Genomic DNA, 20,588 nt, shown 5'->3' with positions numbered 1-20,588 from the left:
ACTGGAGTGAGATGGTATCTTAGGGTGGTTTTGATTTGCATTTCTCTGACTGCTAGAGATGGTGAGCATTTTTTCATGTACTTGTTGATTGATTGTATGTCCTCCTCTGAGAAGTGTCTGTTCAGGTCCTTGGCCCATTGTAAGAGTCCCAATTTGAGGAAAAAAATGAAACTCATTAAATGAAAGTATGTACTTTTACCTTGCATATTTTAACAATAGATGAATAAATCTGTAATCTCACGTGAATTAATATGTCTTTTTGAGTCATTTGATATAAACAACAGATTTCTATTTTAATTTTCAAAGGGTATGTAGCCAGAGCACCAGAGATATTGAGGAAAAGTAACAACAGTTTTGATGTATTTATATATCATTAAAATTTTTCAGGTTGTTGAAAATTTATACTGAGAAAAAAATAACGTTGGACATTTTTGAAATGCTTTGAACTTAATTCTGACCATTCCTTTTTACATTATTGGGTTCTGTTCTCTCTTGCCGCTCCCTAGAGTTCCACCCCACTTCTCTGATTTTCTTGTTATTGCTTCACAACTTTATCCATGCTCTGGCCCCAGGGCCTTGGCAATAGCCATTCCCTGTGTGGAATGTTTTATTTCCATTCAAGCCATTGCAGATATGTTACTTGTCATGGAGTCCTTCCCTGACCACCTTTATAAATAGTCCCTCTGCACTCCCCACTTACACACTGCACTCTCCTATGTTGTTCTTCACAGTTCACAGTTCTTATCACCCCTTTCCAAAGACATAGTCACTTACTTGTTGCTCATTTATTTTTCTCATCTAGAATATGAATTCCCAAGAACAATGATTTTATCTTTTTTTTTCACAACATACTCATAAGTACCTGAAGAGATGTCTGTTTCATAGTAGATTCTCAAAAATATTTAGTAAACAAAGGAACAGATTAATTAAACATTGAGTACTATTGCACCAATAAGTTGACTTTTGAGGCAAAAATAACAATTCCTCCTGCAAATAATTAAGAACTATTACTCATCCTGTTTAGCTGTAATGGGGCAGGAAGATATAATCAGAAGATTAATTACTTTTGTGAACGTGAACCATATTGTATAATACCTTGTAAATAAACAGTATTAATATTTAACTCATGGAGCTTCAATATGTTGTAAAGATTGTGCTATAAATTCCATAAGTGTCATGTACTTTTTTTCTTGAAAACCCCTTGAGGATGACATGATATCATATATCCTCTGGAACAAAAGAGAAGCTAAAATTTGAAGACCACCTACTCCTTATAGGAATTTGAGGCAAAGCAAACTAGATACACAGGACATATATATAATTATGACATCCATCTACACTAAAAGAGATAATGTTGGGAAACACCATTATCCACAGGCCTGTGTTCAAAAGTGGAACTTTGGAACTTCTGTAGCACCAGACAGAGACCTGCACACAGGCAGGAGGTATTCAATTTTGGTCTACAGCAGTGCCCACTGTGGAATGTGCCACAGTGTGTGCCCAAGACTAGCAGCTGTGTTCTTCAGGCACAACCTGACAACAGTCAACCTGAATGGTCAAGGGCCTTCCTTCACCAATCCAACCCCTACCACAGGAAGACAAGTGTGAAACAAGGCACATTTATTTTGGGGTGGGTCAGCAGAGTAAGCTCAAGACTTTTCATTGGTATTAATTGGTGGCTGGCAAAAACTAAGACTAGGTAGATGCAAAAGACAAAACTCTAGACCACCATTGTGAAAAGCATGTGGCGTAGCACAAGTCACCACAGGATGGTGACTCTAGACAAAGAATGGAGGCTTACCTTTTCCCTAGAGAGAGGCTTATATGGATGATCTGTGCCTGCTACACACTCCCCCGGATCATCTGAACAACACATCAAATGTGGCATAGGACAAACCTGGGCTTAGATTGCCCTCTAGTACTAAAACAGTAGCAACCTATCAACAGCAGACTCCTGGAATTTTGAACCTGGGTAACTAAGTGCTAAAACGCTTAGTGGAAGTGGTATAGATGCCACAAAAATAAGCAGCCTTCTTAACAATTCTGGGAAGACAAGTGCAATCAATTTCAGATTGGATAGACTGGATTAAATACACAACTCAATAATGATCATATGATAAAGCATACCAACAAGTATCAAGAGGTCTTAAGAAACTATGTTCTCATGTAACACTTCAAGTAAGATGGCAGGAACTGGCCAGATAGTAAGAAGTATGGGATGACTCTTAGAGAATTTGAAAGAGATGTTTTATGGAAACTCAATGAGCTTGAGGAAAACACAGAGAAGTGATTCAATACTCTAAAAGTTTAAGCAAGAGATGGAAGCTATTTACAAAATTAAAGAGAAATCCTGGGTGTGAAAAATATAAGCAGGTAAATTAAAAGCACAACAGAAGGCATAAAAGCAGACAGATCAAACAGAAGAAAGAATTTGTGATCTTGGCAAAAGGAAGCTTGAAAATGCACATTCAGAAGAGTAAAAGGAAAACAGAATGAAGACGAATACAGAAAACTTGAGGGAAGATTGTAACAGTACTAAAAGAATGAGATTCAGTTACTGGGTGAAGTGTCATAGTCACTGGATACTAGCCAGTTTGGATCAACTGGATCCATCCCAAGATACCTCATAGTCAAGCTGGCTAAGGAAAAAGATCAAGATTCTCAAGGCCACAAGAGGAAAACAAACAAACAAAACAAAACACAAACGGAACAAAACATGTAATACATAAGGGTGTCACAATTGGCCAGATGGTCACACTTCTCAGCAGAAATCTTCCAGGCCACAGGAGAGTGGCAAGAGGTTTTCACAGGGCTAAAGGGGGGAAAAAAAAAACCCAAAACAAAAAGCTGCCAACCAGGAATCCAGAGGAGACCTTTTTTTTTTTTTTTTTTTTTTTAGAAATGAAGAACAGATCAAGGCATTTCCAGACAAAGAAAAACCAAGAGAAGTGATCTTCAGTAGGCCTGTCCTACAAGAAGTGCTAAAGGAAAGTTTTCAAACAGAGAGAGACAGTCAACATGGGAGCTATTAAACTAACAGGTAAGAGTCATTCTCAGACACATTCAAAGTGCTCTGATACTGTAAGCGTGATGCATAAATCATTCATATCTTTGATGAAAGGCTCAAAACCAAAAGTTTAAATTTAACTAACTAAATGAATTTTAAGAGCTAGGAAATATAGAAAGATGTAGAAAGGGATATGAAAAATTCAACATAGCAGGGAATGAATGGAGTGCAAATGGAGAGTTTTCTTATCAGTCTATTACTATTTTATTTCTTTTCTTAGATTTATAATCATTTTAAGTACTACCTTTGCAAAAACCTGTTACAGTAAAAAAAAAGGAAATTCACTTGTGTGTGTTTTGATAAGAAGAAAACAAAAACAGTCAACCCCAAAACAATAATCAATGAATCAAAACACACTACCATAGGAAATCTCCTCATCACAAGGAGAATATAAGAAAGTAAAATAAGAAAAGGAGTTATAATGAAACCAGAAAACAACTCACCAAATGGTGGTAGTATGACCTTACCTGTCAATGATGATGTTGAATTGTAAATGAATTAAATTTTCCAGTAAAAAAAAAGACACTTGAATGAGTGGATAATAAAACAAGACCCAACTATGTATTTCTTACAAGAAATTTACTTCCCCTCTAAGGATATAGATAGATAAAAAGTGAACTATTGGAATAAAATATTCCATGCAAACAGAATTTGAAAGAAAGCAGAAGACATATCTGATAATACAGATTTAAATTTTTTTTAAAGTAAAAAAGAAGAAACAGAAGTTCTCTATATATTGATAAAAATATTGATTTACAAAAGGAAGTAATAATCCTAAATATTTATGCACATTATATTGAAGTATCAAATGTTTAAATCAAACAGTATTTAATATAAAGAGAGAGATGCTCGCTATAATAGTAATACTTGTCGGCTCTCACACTCTACTTTGATCAATGGACAAATCATCCAGTAGAAAACCAACCAAGGAACAGCAGAGTCAACTGCACTCAGACCAAAGGGAACAAACAGACATCTACTGACATTTTATGACACAAATGAAATATACACATTCTTCTTATCAGCACATGCAACATTCTTCAAAATAGATTTTGCCATAGACCACAAAATTTCTACAAAAATTTTCAGTTGAAATCTTACTGTTTTTCTTTTCTGACCACAATGCAATAAAGTAGAAATCAGTAATAAGAAAAAAAATATGGAAAACATAGAGATACATGAAAAGAAAACAAGCTAATTTTGAACAACCAATGTGTCAAGAAAGAGATTAAGAAGTACATTTTAAAATGTACTGAAATAAATGAAAATTGAGATACGACATACCAAAACCTAACAGAGCAAAAGCAGTACTGAGAGAGAGGTTGGTGGCAATCAATACCTACATCAAAAAAAGCAAAAGGATCTTAAATTTAAAGCTTACTTTGCATCTCAAGGAACTAGGAAAACAAGAACAAAGCAAACTAAAATAGAGAGGAAAAAAAAGAAAGAAAAAAAGTCAAACCAGAAAAAAATGGAGCCTTAAACTCTCAAGATCAACAAAACAAAGGGGTGGTTCTTCAAAGGATAGACAAAATAGACGAATCATTGGCTTGAAAACTAGGAAAATAAAGATTCAGATAAACCAATTCACAGATGAAAAGGAAAACTGTACAGCAGACATCAGAAACACGAAAACTTGAGATTACTATGAACAACTACACAGAAGGAAATTCAATAACCTATAAAATGGACACCAACCAAGACTGAATCATAAAGTACCAGAAATCCTGAATATTGAACCAATAATAAAAATCTCACAACAATTAAAATCTCATGACAGATGTCTTCTCTAAGGATTTCTAAGAAAAAGAACTGTTACCAGTTCTCCTTAAATTATTCCAAATATGTAAGAGGAAGGAATTCTTTGAAATATATTTTCTTAGCTGACAATACTCTGACACCAAAACCAGGTAAGGACACAATGAAAAAACTATAAAAGAGGCCAATATTCTTGAACACATATCAAAAGTCTTAAAACACTAGCAAACGGATAACAGTAGCATAACTGGAAGATTATTCACTATGGTCAAGTTGGAATCATCCCAGAATGAAAGAAGGGTCAACATATGCAAATCAATAAACATGATGACAAAACTATGTTATCACCCCAATAAAAAGGCATTTGATAATATTTAAACTTCCTCTATTAAAAAATGCTGAACAAACTAGGTGTAGAGGCAACATACTTCAACACAATAAAGGCCATTTACATTAAACCCACAACTAACATTGAACTGAATGGGGATAAGCTGATCTCAGATCTGAAACAAGGCAAGAATGCTCACTTTCACCTCTTATCAACAGAGTGTTGGAAGTTCTAGCCAGAGCAATCAAGCAAAAGAGAACTAAAGTGCATCCATTTTGAAAATCACATTTTCAAGGTTGAAAAGAGATATAGGACCTGCAGAAAATCCCAAAACCTCACCCCCCAAAAATTGTTGAAATTAATAAATGAATTCAGCAAAGTTGCAGGATACAAAATCAGCATTCAATAATCAGTAACATTGTTATATGCAATAGTGAACTCTCTGAAATGGAAATCAAGAAACCAGTTAATTCCATTTACAATATCTACCAAAAAAAATAAATTACAGGAATGAATGTAAGCAAGGAAGAAAAAAATTCAAAGAAAATTTCAAAATATCAATAAAAAATGAAGATGGCACAAGAAATAGAAAAACATCTTGTGTTTATGGATTGGAAGAAAAAAATGCTGTTAAAATACCTGCAAAACCCAAAGGAAGATACAGTTAGATACCAATCCCTATCAAAATAACAATGACCTCTTCACAGAAATAGAGAAAAAGAAACCAAAAATTTTTAATGGAATTCAAAGTTCCTGAAAAGCCAAAGTCACCTTAAGCAAAAATAATAAAGCAGGAAGCATTGAACTACCTGAGGGAAAAATATAACCATGTTGGAGGAATTAAAGCCACATTGATGTCATCAAGTTAGAGACATAGAACAAGGAAGCAAAATAGAGAGCCAAGAAGTAAACCCACAGGTCCATAGGCAACTGACTTATCAAATGTCCCTTGTAGAAAACATAGTCTTTTAATAAATGACATGGAGAGAATTGGATAACCACAGGCAAAAGGACCCAAAACAAACCAGACCCCTCTCTCTCAGTTCAAAAACCACTCAAAATGCATGAAAGATATGAACATAAGAACAGAAATAATAAAACCAGTGGAAATGGTTTAGGACATTGGATGAGTAAAGGCATTATTTATTTATTTATTTTTACAAATAAACCTCCAATCTCAGAGAACTAAAGTAGAAATAAGACACATGGGATTGCAATAAACTAAAATGGTTGTGCACAGCAAAGGAAATAATCAAGAGCGTGAAGAGACAACCTACATAATGGAAGAAGAGATTTGAAAACTTTACATCCATCTAGAAGGGCATGGGATATTCAGAATATAGAAGGAACCCAAAACTCCAGAGAAAAACAGAACAAAACAAAACATAAAACCCAGACAAGCAAATAACCTGATTAAAAAATGGGCAAATAGACTTGAACAGACATTTCTCAAAGACATACAAATGGCCAACTGGTATATGAATAAAAGCTCAGTTTCACTAATCATCGGGGAAATACAAATCCAAATCACTGTGAAATGTTACCTCACCACAGCAAAGCAGCCTTATGGAAAAACTAAAACTAACTAGTGCTGGCAAGATGTAGAAGAAAGGAAAGCAATCCTGTATGTTGTGGGTGGGAATACAGATTATCACAACCATATAGAAAACTGTGATCCACCAATTTCAACCCTGAGTTTAAATTCAAAGTAAATTAGGTAGGCATGGTCTACTAATTGCATCTATTCAGGAGGCTGAGGTGGAGGATGGCAAGTTTGAGGCCAAATTGACAAGTTTAGGAGACCCTAACTCAAAAATAAGTATATAAAATAATTTAAAAGGGTCAGGGATATAGTTCAATGGTAGGGAGCCCTGGGTTAAATCCATAATATCACAATTAATAAATGAATTCAGCCAGGGGGCAGTGACGCATGCCTGTAATCCAGGTGGCTCCAGAGGTGGAGACAGGAAGATATCAAGTTCAAAGCCAGCCCCAGCAATGGTGAGGCGCTAAGCAACTCAGTGAAACCCTGTCTCTAAATAAAATACCAAATAAGACTGGGGATGAGGCTCAGTGATTGAATGCCCCTGAGTTCAACTCCCCCCTCAAAAAAAATTTAAAAAATGAATTCAAAGGAAATGAAATCAGTATGTCAAAAAGACATCTGTACCCTAGTGTTCTCTGTGTAATGCTTCCAATAGCTAAGATATGGAAACAAACTAAATGTCCAAGAACTGATAAGTGGATTAAGAAAATGTGATACATATGCATTAAGAAATTTGGCTCAGTTATAACAAAGAATGAAATCCTGTCATTGGCAATAGGAGATCATTATATAAAGTGAAATAAGTCAAGCGAAAGACAGTTTCTGAATGATCTCACTCATGTGTGGAATCTTGAGAAGTCCTTCTCACAGAAGTTAAAAATCAAGTAGTTTTTACCAGAGGATGGATATAGCAGGGGGCCGGAGTGTTATTAGGAGCAAGAAGATCTGGTGAGTCATGGAACAATAGGGAGACTACAGGTAACTCTTAAGCAGTGTGCACTTCAAAAAGCCAGAAGCAAGAATTTCAATGGTTTTTACCTCAAAGAAATGATAAGTATTTGAAGACACAGATATGTTAAACTTTGCTTAAATGGTACACACTATGTGTATAAGACACTCCAATGGTACAAGTCAATATATACATTTTTTTGTGTTTTCATTTATCAGTAAAAATAAATTTAATTTTAAAAATATAATAATGAGCTTGATCCCTAAAGGCTCTTTAATTGCTTCTTCCTTAGAAAATCAGCACAGGGAGTTGTAGATAGTCTCACGGGAGAAATCTCCAGAGGTCTCCAAATCTGTATAATTCTCTCTGGATCTCCATGTACTTGACTCTGAAATCCCAAAGACTCCACATCACTTTGTTTTAGAAGAAACACACTAGATTCCAGCTCCAGTGGATATCCTTTCTTCATCTGCATGATTATTGTTGGTACGCAGCCTTCTTCAAACCTGAGGGTTTGCTATGAGCCTTCAATTATGGTCAGAGAAACATTCCAAGAAAAAAATCACATTGGTTGACTTTTAAATGATATTATTTTTATGAGACGTTCTTTGGATGCTTCATTTATATATGGGCATGATTTGTGAATTGAGAGAAGTAATATTATCCTATGTATTCTATGTACAAGGAGGGGTAAGTAATTCTTCCTGGGGCACAGAAAGAACTCACGATAGAGTCTGAACTAGATCCATGTTAACTATCTTTCCTCCTTTTCTGCTGCCTTAGAGAACATGGAGTCTTTTGACAACTACCTGAGAGAGGCCTCCTTCAGAGCACTTGTTCCATTTTTCATTCCTGACTTAATGAATTTAAAAGTACCCATCTGGATAAACTGCCTTTCACTTCTATCAGAGTGGTGAGTTCTCTATTCTGTAACATTTCAGGGAGATGTGTAAGTCATGCAAAACCACTGGGCTACCTGTGCCTGCTGTGAGTTATTCGAAATCAGAAAGAAATATTTCAGAAAGTTTCTAATAACTGAAGCAAGTTATTAACTGAATAAATATCAAAACATCTATGATGGAGACTTTAGTGATGCATAGAACAAATCTTGCTTCTTTTTCAACAACTAAAAAAATAAGAACAAAAAGTATGACAGATGATACTTTGATTGATTAGAGAACTTACCTTGTTTAGTCTATATTTGAATGTCATCAAAGTTCAAAATGCAAACAGAAACAAAATCCCAGAAGTGAAATGATCCTTTTTTAAACTACAAAATGATCCTAAATGAATTAACAGGCTCGGAACTGCATTTAAATCTTTCACCATTGTCTCAGGCTTATTCTTGGGAGGTGGCTCTCACTTGTGAATTTTGAATCTTTCTCATTCTACCTAAATTTTAGAGCCTCGCCCAACTTCTCATATTCTGTTTCCTTTCTGATAAAATATAAACAACAATACAACCTACTTTACACATGCACACTCATGAAACCCTTACATGCAAATCCCTTAGGATATAGATAAAACACAGTATATACCAAAAGTGACCAAGGACATTAAGACTGGCAACCATGATGTCTTCATGGAAAGGCTCCAAATTTAAGGTGTCAAATACTTAAAAGAAATAGGGTAGGCAGTATCCAAATTTTAGATTTCAAGAAAGAAATTTTCAACAGGACTGGTGCACATGGAATTGCAGCAACAGCAGTCACATGCTTAGAGTAATGATGGAATCAGTGGAGAGAATACACAAACCTAAATGGCCAATCGTGAGGAGAAAAGAAAAAATGGGGAAAGAAGCTTAAGGCATCAAGGTCACCACAACTGAAGGCTTGAATATGAGCATCCACCTCACGTGTGATCCATTCATCAAATCAGCACAGACTGTTATCCCATTCTAGCCACATGATGGTTAGCACCTATCAGGGTGTTCTAGGCACCCAACATTTTATTTTCCTTTATGTATTATTTAGTTTTCATAAGAATACCTCAAAGTAGTTCTCTTTAATGTCTTCATTTTGTAGATGAAAATATGATGTTCATAGGAGTTACGTTAGGGCCAGTGACACTTAGGTGGTAAACAGTAGGTCCGTTGTGCATCTCTTCTAGGAATCTGAACTCTGAGACATCTAAATCTGATATGCCTTCACTCTCAATCCCCTCTTCAGGCAGCACATGATCCCACCATCCCAGCTAACCAACCACAGCCACTGTATGTAGAGATGGGCTGTGTTGGTTCAAGAGTCAAATTCATCTCTGCCTAATCAAAGGTCATGCCTTTAGGCACATCAGTATCAACATGTGTAGATGTGCTGCTGATGATAAGCATGAGATTGCTGGGGAAGGTTAATATACAACGCAGAGCTTATCAATTAATTTAGGGTCTTCTGTGTTTGAAACAAGAACCATTTCACTGTTATACATTTGCTTATTTCTTCTATCTCTAATGAGAGGCACACATTATTGTAAAGAGGATGAATTCACCATCTCATCAATCACTCCTATAGATCACTATGAAACCCCAAATGCTGTTTGTAATTCACTTTATTTTTTAATTTTTAATTTTTATTTTTTGGTGGTGCTGGGAATTGAACCCAGGGCCTTGTACATGTAAGGCACAAACTCAACCAACTGAGCTATATCCCCAGCCCCCTTGTAATTCACTTTAGCTCCTTAGACTTAGAAACCATTCAGCATGGGTTAGGAATTGGCATGGGTCCAGAGCACAGATGGCCAATTAAAGATTTCACCAATATGAATGAGTTATTCTAGCTGTTATACATCAATATTTACATGAATGTGACAATGAAACAAATTCATAATGTTGTTTAGAGGAGACACAGAATGCACATTTAATATGCCTCCAGCAATTACTAGAAGGTGAGCAATGTGAAAGTTTCATTTTTTTTTCTAGGAGGCTTTGGTGGATTGAGAGATATGACCATAGAAATAATTTTCATTAAGCAGTTTAACTGACTACATCTCAGATTAACAATTGAAAAAAAATGAATTGTTTACATGATTCCTGAGATGCTACAGCGTGCGACCATCTATATTAGCCTTGCACTGAATTTGATCCTGAAGGTCATATTTGTACTAGAGAATGTCAACTTATTACTACAATTAAAGAATAAATATTGTGCATATAATTTCAATTTTCAACTATTCTGTTCTTTCTTCTCATAGCTATAGAACACTCAGTGATTCTCAGGTAACTGATGGAGAATAGGACAGAAGTGACACAGTTCATCCTTCTGGGACTGACCAATGACCCAGGTTTGCAGCTTCCCCTCTTTGTGACCTTCCTCCTCATCTACACCATTAATCTTGTTGGGAACCTGGGGATGATCCTGTTGATTGTCTTGGACTCCCGTCTCTACATTCCCATGTACTTTTTCCTTGGCAACCTGTCTCTGGTGGACATTTGTTATTCTTCAGCTGTCACTCCCACGGTCATGGCTGGACTCCTTCTAGGAGACAAAATCATCACCTACAATGCTTGTGCTGCTCAGATGTTCTTTTTTGGAACCTTTGCCTTTGTAGAAAACTACTTGTTGGCCTCAATGGCCTATGACCGCTATGCAGCAGTGTGTAAGCCCCTGCACTACACCACCACCATGACAACTAGTGTGTGTTCATACCTGATCATAGGCTGCTATGTCTGTGGATTCCTGAGTGCCTCCATCATCACTGGGAACACTTTCAGTCTCATCTTCTGTAAGTCCAATGTGGTCCACCATTTTTTCTGTGATGTTCTAGCAGTCATGGTTCTCTCTTGTTCAGATAAACATATTAGTGAGCTTGTTCTTTTTTATATTGTGAGTTTCTGTATCTTTTTTTCTCTCCTCATTATCTTAGTATCCTACATGTTCATTTTTATCACAATCCTAAATATGCACTCAGCTGCAGGACATAGGAAGGCTATATCTACCTGTGCCTCCCACTTCACTGCAGTCTCTATTTTCTATGGGACCCTAATATTTGTGTATATACAGCCCAGCTCCAGTCACTCTGTGGACACAGACAAAATTGCATCTGTGTTCTACAGTATGGTCATCCCTATGCTGAATCCTGTAATCTATAGCCTGAGGAACAAGGAGGTCAAGATTGCATTCTTAAGGGTCTGGGTTGAAAAATCAGGTGAGATTTGAATTGGTTTCCCTCTACATGTGGCTTGATGTTTTTCTCTGGCAGCCTTTAGAATTTATCCTTATTCTCAATGTTAGGCATTTTCATAATAATGTGCCTTGGTGGGGATCTATTGTAATTTTGTATATTTGGGGTCCTGTATACTTCCTATATTTGATTTTCCCTTTCACTCTTAAGGTTTGGAAAATTTTTAGGTATTATTTCATTGAAAATATCATGCACTCCTTTTGTTTGTATCTCCAAGCATTCCTCTATCCTGGAAAATTTTAAGTTTTGTATATTCATTTTATCCTATATATCTTAAAGTCCTGCTCATGGTGTCTTAACATCTATTCTCCATGGTCAAATTTATTTTTAAGATTATATATTTTGTTCACATTGCCTGAGATTCCATATTTAAATGGTCTAGTTTGCTCTTGATAGATTCCAATGAAATTTTATTTAGTTTATTGATTCCTTCATTTTGAGAATTTCTGCTTAATTTTTTTTCAGAATTTATATCTCTTTATTAATGTAATTTTTGCTTCTGCATTTTCCCCCTTACATTATTCTTTGCCTCACAGATGAATTTAAATATGAACATTCTAAACTCCTGAAATCAATTTTGAATTCAGTCAGTGAATTCAGTTTTGTTGTATTTTTGTTTGAGACAATTTGTTCCCTGGGTTTTTAAGTTTTGGGTTTTTTGGTTTTTATTTTGTGTGTGTGTGTGTGTGTGTGTCTGCTCATCTAGCGGTTGATTTCGAGGCAGTAGAATTTTATCTTGTGGAATTATACTGTCCCTCAAGGTTTCTAGTACCTGACAGTTTAGAGGGAGACAGATAATAACAACAACCAATGCAAACAATTTACAACATTAAACCAAATAGATCTTGTGATAAAATCTACAATGTTGATTGTTACAATAATCAGAAATTATATGATCAGTTCTTGCTCACAGTAAAAACAGTGAGTTTACATAAGAGTTTACAATTTCAGGGATAGAACAGAAGTAATGTAGAATGTGATGATTATGTCAGAGGATGAGAAAAGTAGAAGTAAAAAAATAAAGAAAGAATGAAAGAAAGAATAGAGTTTGGCTATTAGCAGAGGAAAAAAGACACCAAAATTTGGGGGAATCCAAAAGTGAGAGAAAAATACAAATAAAATTTTAAAATAGGAAATTTCAAATGGGAAAAAATACAGAAAAGAAATAAAAACGTATAAGAACAAAGTTCATATATACAATCAAATATCTTAGTCCTCAATATATTGATCCATGAAAAATAATTGCCTTCAAGTGCAAGGGTAGAAATGAGAAAAAATAAAGATATATAAATATGCATAAGTATCCAGTTAAAGGTAGAGTTCTTTAAGAGGAAAATCAGAAAAGTTGAGGTGATAGAAAAATATTTGTAGATTCAAGAGGTGAGTAGGATATATGCTGAGGTGATGTATGATGTGTTTATAAGAGTGGAGGACAAACAAATAGAGGGAAGAGAATTAAAGGAAGAGTAATAGAGCAACAGAATTTGGCTATTGGCAAGAAAAAAGAGAGAAATTTGGACAAATGAAAACATAGTTGTGAAAAGTCAATAGAAAACAATCCAAAAAATGCTAATCAAGAACCTGAGTTTCAAGGAAAAAAAGAAATAAAATGCATGAAAAAAATAGCTATCATCAAGAAATGCTAAAACTTAAAAAAAGCAGAAACAAATATGTATGCATATAAATACATAAATTTCCATCATTTATCAATCAGTACGTATTCAGAAACAAATCAAAACATAACAAAAGCAAAAACAAAATAGCAAAATCGTCAATGAGGGGTTTTGCTTCCTGTCTGTGCCAAACTGAGTTTCTGATTCTCAGCTTCCCTTCTCAGCTGGGTGGTGTGAGGAGTTGTGGAAGATGCTCACAGATTGACTTCCTGGGCATTGTCTTTGGGCTCTGTGTGATGAGTTGTTGCAAGTGAAGCTCTCAGGGGTGGGCATTTGGACTGGTAATGCCCCAGGTGCTTTATTATGAGGGGAGTTTGGGGTGTTAATTAGTCAATACAATTCTAGGACTGTACCCCATTACTCTCCCCAGGGTACCACGTGGGAAAGGAAGTTGAACCGTTAACTGGTTCTATTGTTCAGGGATACCGTGCTGTGTTGGCTTCTCAGGACTGTTTCCCAGCACTGTGCTCAGTCACTCCATCCCATTTAGAATCTCCTTTGGTCCTGCTTGCTGTGGGGTTCAAGGGAACAGGGGGTGGGCTTTCTCTGGCCTTTCTAATCTGCATTACCCCTCAGCAAAATGGTCTCCATGCCAGAAATTCACTGTGCGAGAGATTCTCCTTATTTTCTAGGCTCACTTTAGATCTCATAGTTGGCATCTGCCAGATTCATGTATTGATTTCAGCCAGGAACTCATGGATCTAAGCTCCCACTCTGAGTTCCCTCCACTGTCTCACAGAGGTATTAAAGTGGTTCCAACTTGGGTTCTGGGTGCATGGCTAGGAGGTCTTGGAATAATATATGACAAGCTCTGAAAGAAATCGTATGCCAAACAAGAATATTATACTCTGGAAAAATAAGCTTCAGATTTGACAATGACATAAAAACTTTACATGATAAACAGAAGTTAAAAGAATTCACAACTAATTGAATGAACTACAAAACACTCTCAATAAATAAAATATATCATGAAAAAGAAAGAAAAAACTTAAACATGAAACCAGCAAAGGGAGAAAATGTACTAAAATAAAAATTAGTCAAAAGAGAAACTAATTTATATTAAAAACCAGAAATAATTCAAAATGACAGGGAATAAAAATCATTTCTCAATAATAACATTGAATGTAAATGGCCTAAATTCATCAATCAAGAGACATAGACTGGTAGATTGGATTAAAAAACAAGACCCAACAATATGTTGTCTCAAAAGACTCATCTCATAGACAAAAACATCCGCAGACTGATTGTAAAAGGATGGAAAAAAATTTGCTATTCATATGGATCTTGTAAATAAGTGGAGGTTTCTATCCTTCCATCTGATAAAGTAAACATCAAGTCAAAATTAATCAAAAGGTACAAAGAAGACCATGTCATACTGTTAAGGGAATATATATCAATAAGACATAATAATCTTAAATATTTATGACCCAAATAATGGAGCATCTACATATATGAAGCAAATCCTTCACAATCTTGAGAATCAAATAATAGATCATATTACAATAATACTTGGTGAGCATGCCTCTCTCACCAATCGATAGATCTTCCATACAAAAACTAAATAAAGAAGGAATAAAACTAAAAAATACAATTAATAATTTGTACTTAGCATATATATATATATATATATATATATATATATATATATATATAATATTTCATCCATAAATGAATGAATACATTTTCTTCTCAGATGCACATGGAACATTCTCTAAAATAGACCATATCTTAGGCCACAAAGAAACTCTTAGCAAGTACCAAACATTAGAAATAATACCTTGTATTTTATAAGGTCATAAAGAAATGAATTTGAAATTAATAATAAAATAAAAGATAGAAGCTATGCTAATACCTGGAGACTAACTAATACATGATTGAATGACCAATGGATAGTTGAAAAAATCAAGTATGAAATAAAAAAATACTTAGAGATAAATGAGAATAATAACAAAACATATCAAAATCTCGGGGATACTATGAAGGCTGTTCTATGAGGGAAATTCATTGCTTTGAGCTCATCCATTAAAATAATAGAAAATCAATGAATAAATAACCTAAATTTATACCTCAAAGCCCTAGAAAAATAACAAACCAACACCAAAAGCAGTAGAAGACAGGAAATAATTAAAATCAGAGCCCAAATTAATGAAATAGAAACAAAAAATTTTAAAAATCAACAAAAGAAAAAGTTGGTTCTTTGAAAAACTAAACAAAATTGATAAACACTTAGCCAAGATAATGAAGAAAAAGAGAGAGAAAATCCAAATTATTAAATTTTTGATGAAAAAGGAAATATTGCCACAGACACCACTGAAATACAGACAATAATCAGAAACTACTTTAAAAATTTATACTCCAATAAAATAGAGAATCTTGAAGACATGGGCAAATTTCTAGAGACATATGAGCTACCCAAATTGAATCAAGAGGATATAGAAAATTTTAATAATCTATTTCAAGTAATGAAACTAGAGACACCATCAAAAACCTACCAACAAAGAAAGGACCAGATGGATTCTCAGCCAAATCCTAAAAGACCTTCAAAGAAGAACTTACACCATCCTCCTCAAATTATCCCATGAAGCTGAGTGTGGTGGTGTATGCCTATAATCCCAATGGTTCAGGAGGCTAAGGCAGGAGGATTGTGAGTTCAAAGCAAACTTTAGCAACTTAGTGAGGCCCTGAGTAACTCAGTGAGACCCTGTCTGTAAATTAAATATAAAAAAAAGGCTAAGGATGTGGCTCAGTGGTTAAATGCCTCTGGATTCACTACCCTGTACCTAAACAAAACAACAACAAAATAAAACATGAAATAGAAAAGAATGTAACCTTTCCAAACTCATTCTATGAAGCTAGTATCACCCCGACACCAAAACCAGACAAAGCCACATCAAGGAAAGAAAACTTCAGACCCATATCCCTGATAAACACAGATGCAAAAAGCCTCAATAAAATATTGGCAAAACACATACAAAAACATATTTAAGAGATTGTGCACCATGAGCAAGTGAGGTTCATTCCATGGATACAAGGTTGTTTAAATATACAGAAATCAATAAACATAATTCACCGCATCAATAGATTTAAAGACAAGAATCCCATGGTCATCTCAGTAGATGCAAAAGAAGGATTTGACAAAATTCATCATCCGTTCATGCTCAAAACAATAGAAAAGTGAGGCATTTTAGGAATACACATTAATATTGCAAAAACTGCATATGTAAACTTAAGGCCAAAAATTAGAAAAAAAAATGGAGAAAAATTAGAAATATTCTCTCTAAAAACTGGAACAAGACAGGGAAGCCTTCTTTCTTGAAACCCATAGACAGAGTAATTAAAAATGAAGGAAATTTAAAGGGTATGAATAGGAAACGAAGACTCAAACTATCCCTATTTTCTGATGACATGATTCTATATTTAAAGGATCCAAAAAACTCTGCCAGAAAGCTTCTAGACTTCATAAACAAACTCATCAAAGGATCAGGGTATAAAATAACACCAACATATCAGTTACATTCCTATATACCAATGACCTATTAGGTAGAAGAGAAATCAGGAAAACTATCCGTTTCACAATAGCCTTCACAAAAACAAACAGACAACAACAACAACAAAACTCTTAGAAATCAATCTAACAAAAACAGGCAAAAGACAATGAACATTATAAAATGAAAATTATGAATGAAATGAAAATTACAAACACTAAAGAAAGAAATTGAAAAAGACCTTAGAAAATAGATCTCACATGTTTTTGGTTAAGCAGAATTAATACTGTCAAAATAGCCATGTTAACAAAAGTGCTACACAAATTGAATGCAATTTCTATTAAAATATCAATGATATTCTTCACAGATACAGAAAAAGCAATTGTGGAATTCAATATACTACAGAGTTATAGCAAAAAATCCAGCATGTTACTAGCACAAAAACACACAGGAAGACCAGTGGAACAGAATAGAAGACACAGAGACAAACCCACAAAAATATAGTCATCTCATACTAGATAAAGGCACCATAAACATACATGGGAGAAAAGATATCTTCTTCCACATATGGTTCTGGGAAAACTGAAAAAAAAATAGGTAGTAGAATAAATTAAACCCCTATCTCTAATCCTGCACAAAACTCAACTCAAAGTGGATCAAGGACCCAGGCATTAGACCAGAGACCCTGCACCTACTAAAAGAAAATGTAGATCCAATTCTCCATCATGTTGGCTTAGGAACCAACTTCCTCAATAATACTCGTAAAGTACAAGAAGTAAAATCCGTAATCAATAAATGGGCCGGGCACAGTGGTGCATGCCTGTAATCCCAGCGGCTATGGAGTCTGAGACAGGAGGATAGAGAGTTCAAAGCCAGCCTTGGGAATGGCAAGGAGCTAAGCAACTCAGTGAGACCCTGTTTTAAAATAAAATACAAAAAAGGGCAGGGGATGTGGCTCAGTGTTAGAATACCCTTGAGTTCAATTCCTGGTACATCCCCCCCAAAAAAAGAGTCAATAAATAATAGGATATCAAACTAAAAATCTTCTTCACTGCAAATAATCAATGTGAACAGAGAGCCTATAGAATGGGAGAAAATCTTTGCCACCTGCATCTCAGATAGAGCATTAATCTCCAGGTTACACAAAGAACTCAAAAAAACTTAACACCATAAAACAAACAAACAAACAAACAAGTCAATAAATGGACAAAGGAACTAAACAGAAACTTTGCAGAAGAATTATAAATGGTCAAAAAATATGTGTTCAATATCTCTAGCAATTAGAGAAATGTAAATTAAAACTACACTGAGATTTTATCTCACTCCCATTAGAATGGCAATTATAAAAAATGCAAATAACAATAAATGTTGGAGAGGATGTGGAGAGAAAGGTACTCTTATACATTGCTGGTGGGACTGTACATTGGTACAACCACTATGGTAAGCGTATGGAGATTCCTTGGAAAACTTGGAATGGAACCATCATTTGATCCAGCTATCCCACTCTTCATTCTATACCCAAAGGACTTAAAATCAGCATATTGCATTGACACAGTCACATCAATATTTATAGCAGCTCAATTCATAATAGTAAGCTATGTAAACAGCCTACGTGCCATTGAACAGATAAATGGAATATAAAATGTGGTATATCTACACAATGGAATATTACTTGGCAAATGTCATGCTAAGTGAAATAAGCCAGTCCCCCAAAACCAAAGGCCATATGTTCTGTCTGCTTTGTGGATACTAATTCCTCAATAATGGAGTATGGTGAGAAGAAGAAGAGAAGTCCTTTGGATTAGACTAAGGGGAAGAAAGGGAAGAAGGGGACTTAGAGAGGACAGCAGAATTAATTGGACGTAACTTCCCTAGCCTGGATTTGAATATATGACCAGGGTATCTCCACATCATGTACAACCACAAGAATAGAATCCTAATTAGAATAAATTATACTCCATGTATGTATACATGCCAAAATACATTCTACTGTTATGTATATCTAAAAAGAACAAATAAAAAATTTAAAAGACTGCATTCTTAAAAATCAAGAATGTGTTCATTTGTTGTGAGAAGGATAATCTTTAGGATTTTGGTTTTAATTACAAGGTTTGGAATAGCATTCCCTGATTCATTCTCAGGTCTTCTCTGTTCACTGAGTCCATCTGAGCCCACATTGACGTTAAGTTCTTGAGGTGATGATACCCTTGCCTCTGCAAAGTCTGTTTTCTGGGAAAGGAAAACATTAAGTCCAGGAATTAATACATGAATAAGAAAGGCTAAGCTATCTTGATGTTTGCTTATCAAAACTCTCATTAAGGGCATTGACGTAGTTACTCATTTTATGTGGGTTTTTTTTCCTACCACAAGATAATGCAAATGTTTTGAAAATATCAGGACTGGATGGAACAGAAGTAATGCATATTAGTGTCACTTGGTTTCACATACACATGAATGGGACGAATTTGTCAGAAGTAAATGTAATGAGGCTACTGTGTTGGTTAATTTTATGTGTTAATTTGAATAGATTAAGGGATACCCAGATACACAGTAACACATTTTGCCACATGTGTCTGTGAGGGTTTTACCGAGAGTCTAGTATTTGAAGCAGTAGACTTGGTGATCAATGTGAGGGGCCATCTGCCAATCCACTGACGGATTGCCTGTAGATCAAAAAACAAAAGAAGGGGAAAATTCTCTGTCTCTATCTCTCTTTCTCTCTACCTTAACTGGATCATCCATCTTATTTCACTTTGGACACTAGAGCTACTGATCTGACCATGGATTTTGGCACTGTGGTCTTCAAGACTTCCCCACATCACACCTCACCTTCCAGGCTTAGACCTTTCAAGACCTTCAGACAGAATCACACCACCTCCTTTCCTCATTCTCCACCTTGCAGACAGCACATCAAGGGCTTCTGACCTCCGTATCTCCTGAGCCTGAAATGAGAAAATTCAGGAAAAATAAGAAGTTTTAATATGCTCATACATTGCTGAAAATTTTCAGATCGTTGGAATGTTAACTAGAGAAACAAATGGCTTGCACCCTTTTATTTTTACAAATGTTTTAAAATTGTTAATTCTGACCACTCGTTTTTATGTTAGTTCAGTTGCATTCTCTTTTGTCATCCCTCCATCCACACCTCTTCTTTCTCACTGATTTCCTTGCTTTTTCTTTACAGGTCATGCCTGAGGACCTTTGAGGTTGCTGTTCCCCGTGGCAATGCCCTCACTCTATCCAGGTCTTTGCTTCAATGCCACCCTGTCATGGAGTCCTTTCCCGACCATCTGAGTGAAACAGCCATTCTCCACTGGCCACATAAACTGTCCTGTCCTCCTGTGTCATTCTTCATAGGTCTTATCAATCCTTATCTACTATATGTTTTCTTGTTTAACTTCCTCAACTAGGAAAACTCCACAAGAGCAGTGATTTGATCAAATTTGTCCCAATGTGATTAATAGTACCTTAATATACACCAGTTTTTAATTTAAATTTAATTTAAATTCTAATGAATATTTGTTAATGGGATGATTAATTGTGATTTGCATTTAATTGTACTGATATTTCAAACCTTGAAAGCACTGTTTATAAAGTGAATTTTGC

The 20,588-nt window shown here is 35.2% G+C and overlaps 1 protein-coding gene and 1 non-coding gene across 2 annotated transcripts; one reads left to right on the top strand and one right to left on the bottom strand.

Moving 5' to 3' along the window:
* Positions 1-10,221: 10,221 nt before the first annotated feature.
* On the bottom strand, positions 10,222-10,294 carry Trnav-uac. Its single transcript has one exon. It is a non-coding gene; the product is annotated as a tRNA-Val (tRNA).
* Positions 10,295-10,866: 572 nt separating this feature from the next.
* LOC107135396 (olfactory receptor 5B3-like) lies at positions 10,867-11,799 on the top strand. Its single transcript, XM_015477273.1, has one exon. The coding sequence runs from the start codon at positions 10,867-10,869 to the stop codon at positions 11,797-11,799; it is 933 nt and encodes a 310-aa protein (XP_015332759.1).
* Positions 11,800-20,588: the final 8,789 nt, after the last annotated feature.

The sequence above is a fragment of the Marmota marmota genome, unplaced genomic scaffold, assembly GCF_001458135.2.
Source record: "Marmota marmota marmota unplaced genomic scaffold, marMar, whole genome shotgun sequence".
Taxonomy (NCBI): domain Eukaryota; kingdom Metazoa; phylum Chordata; class Mammalia; order Rodentia; family Sciuridae; genus Marmota; species Marmota marmota.
The sequence above is the reverse complement of the archived record's forward strand: the minus strand, read 5'-3'. Positions and strand labels throughout refer to the sequence as shown.

Bases quoted from the DNA above. Each gene is read 5' to 3' on its own strand.
- LOC107135396 (XM_015477273.1), top strand. From the start codon at position 10,867: ATGGAGAATAGGACAGAAGTGACACAGTTCATCCTTCTGGGACTGACC.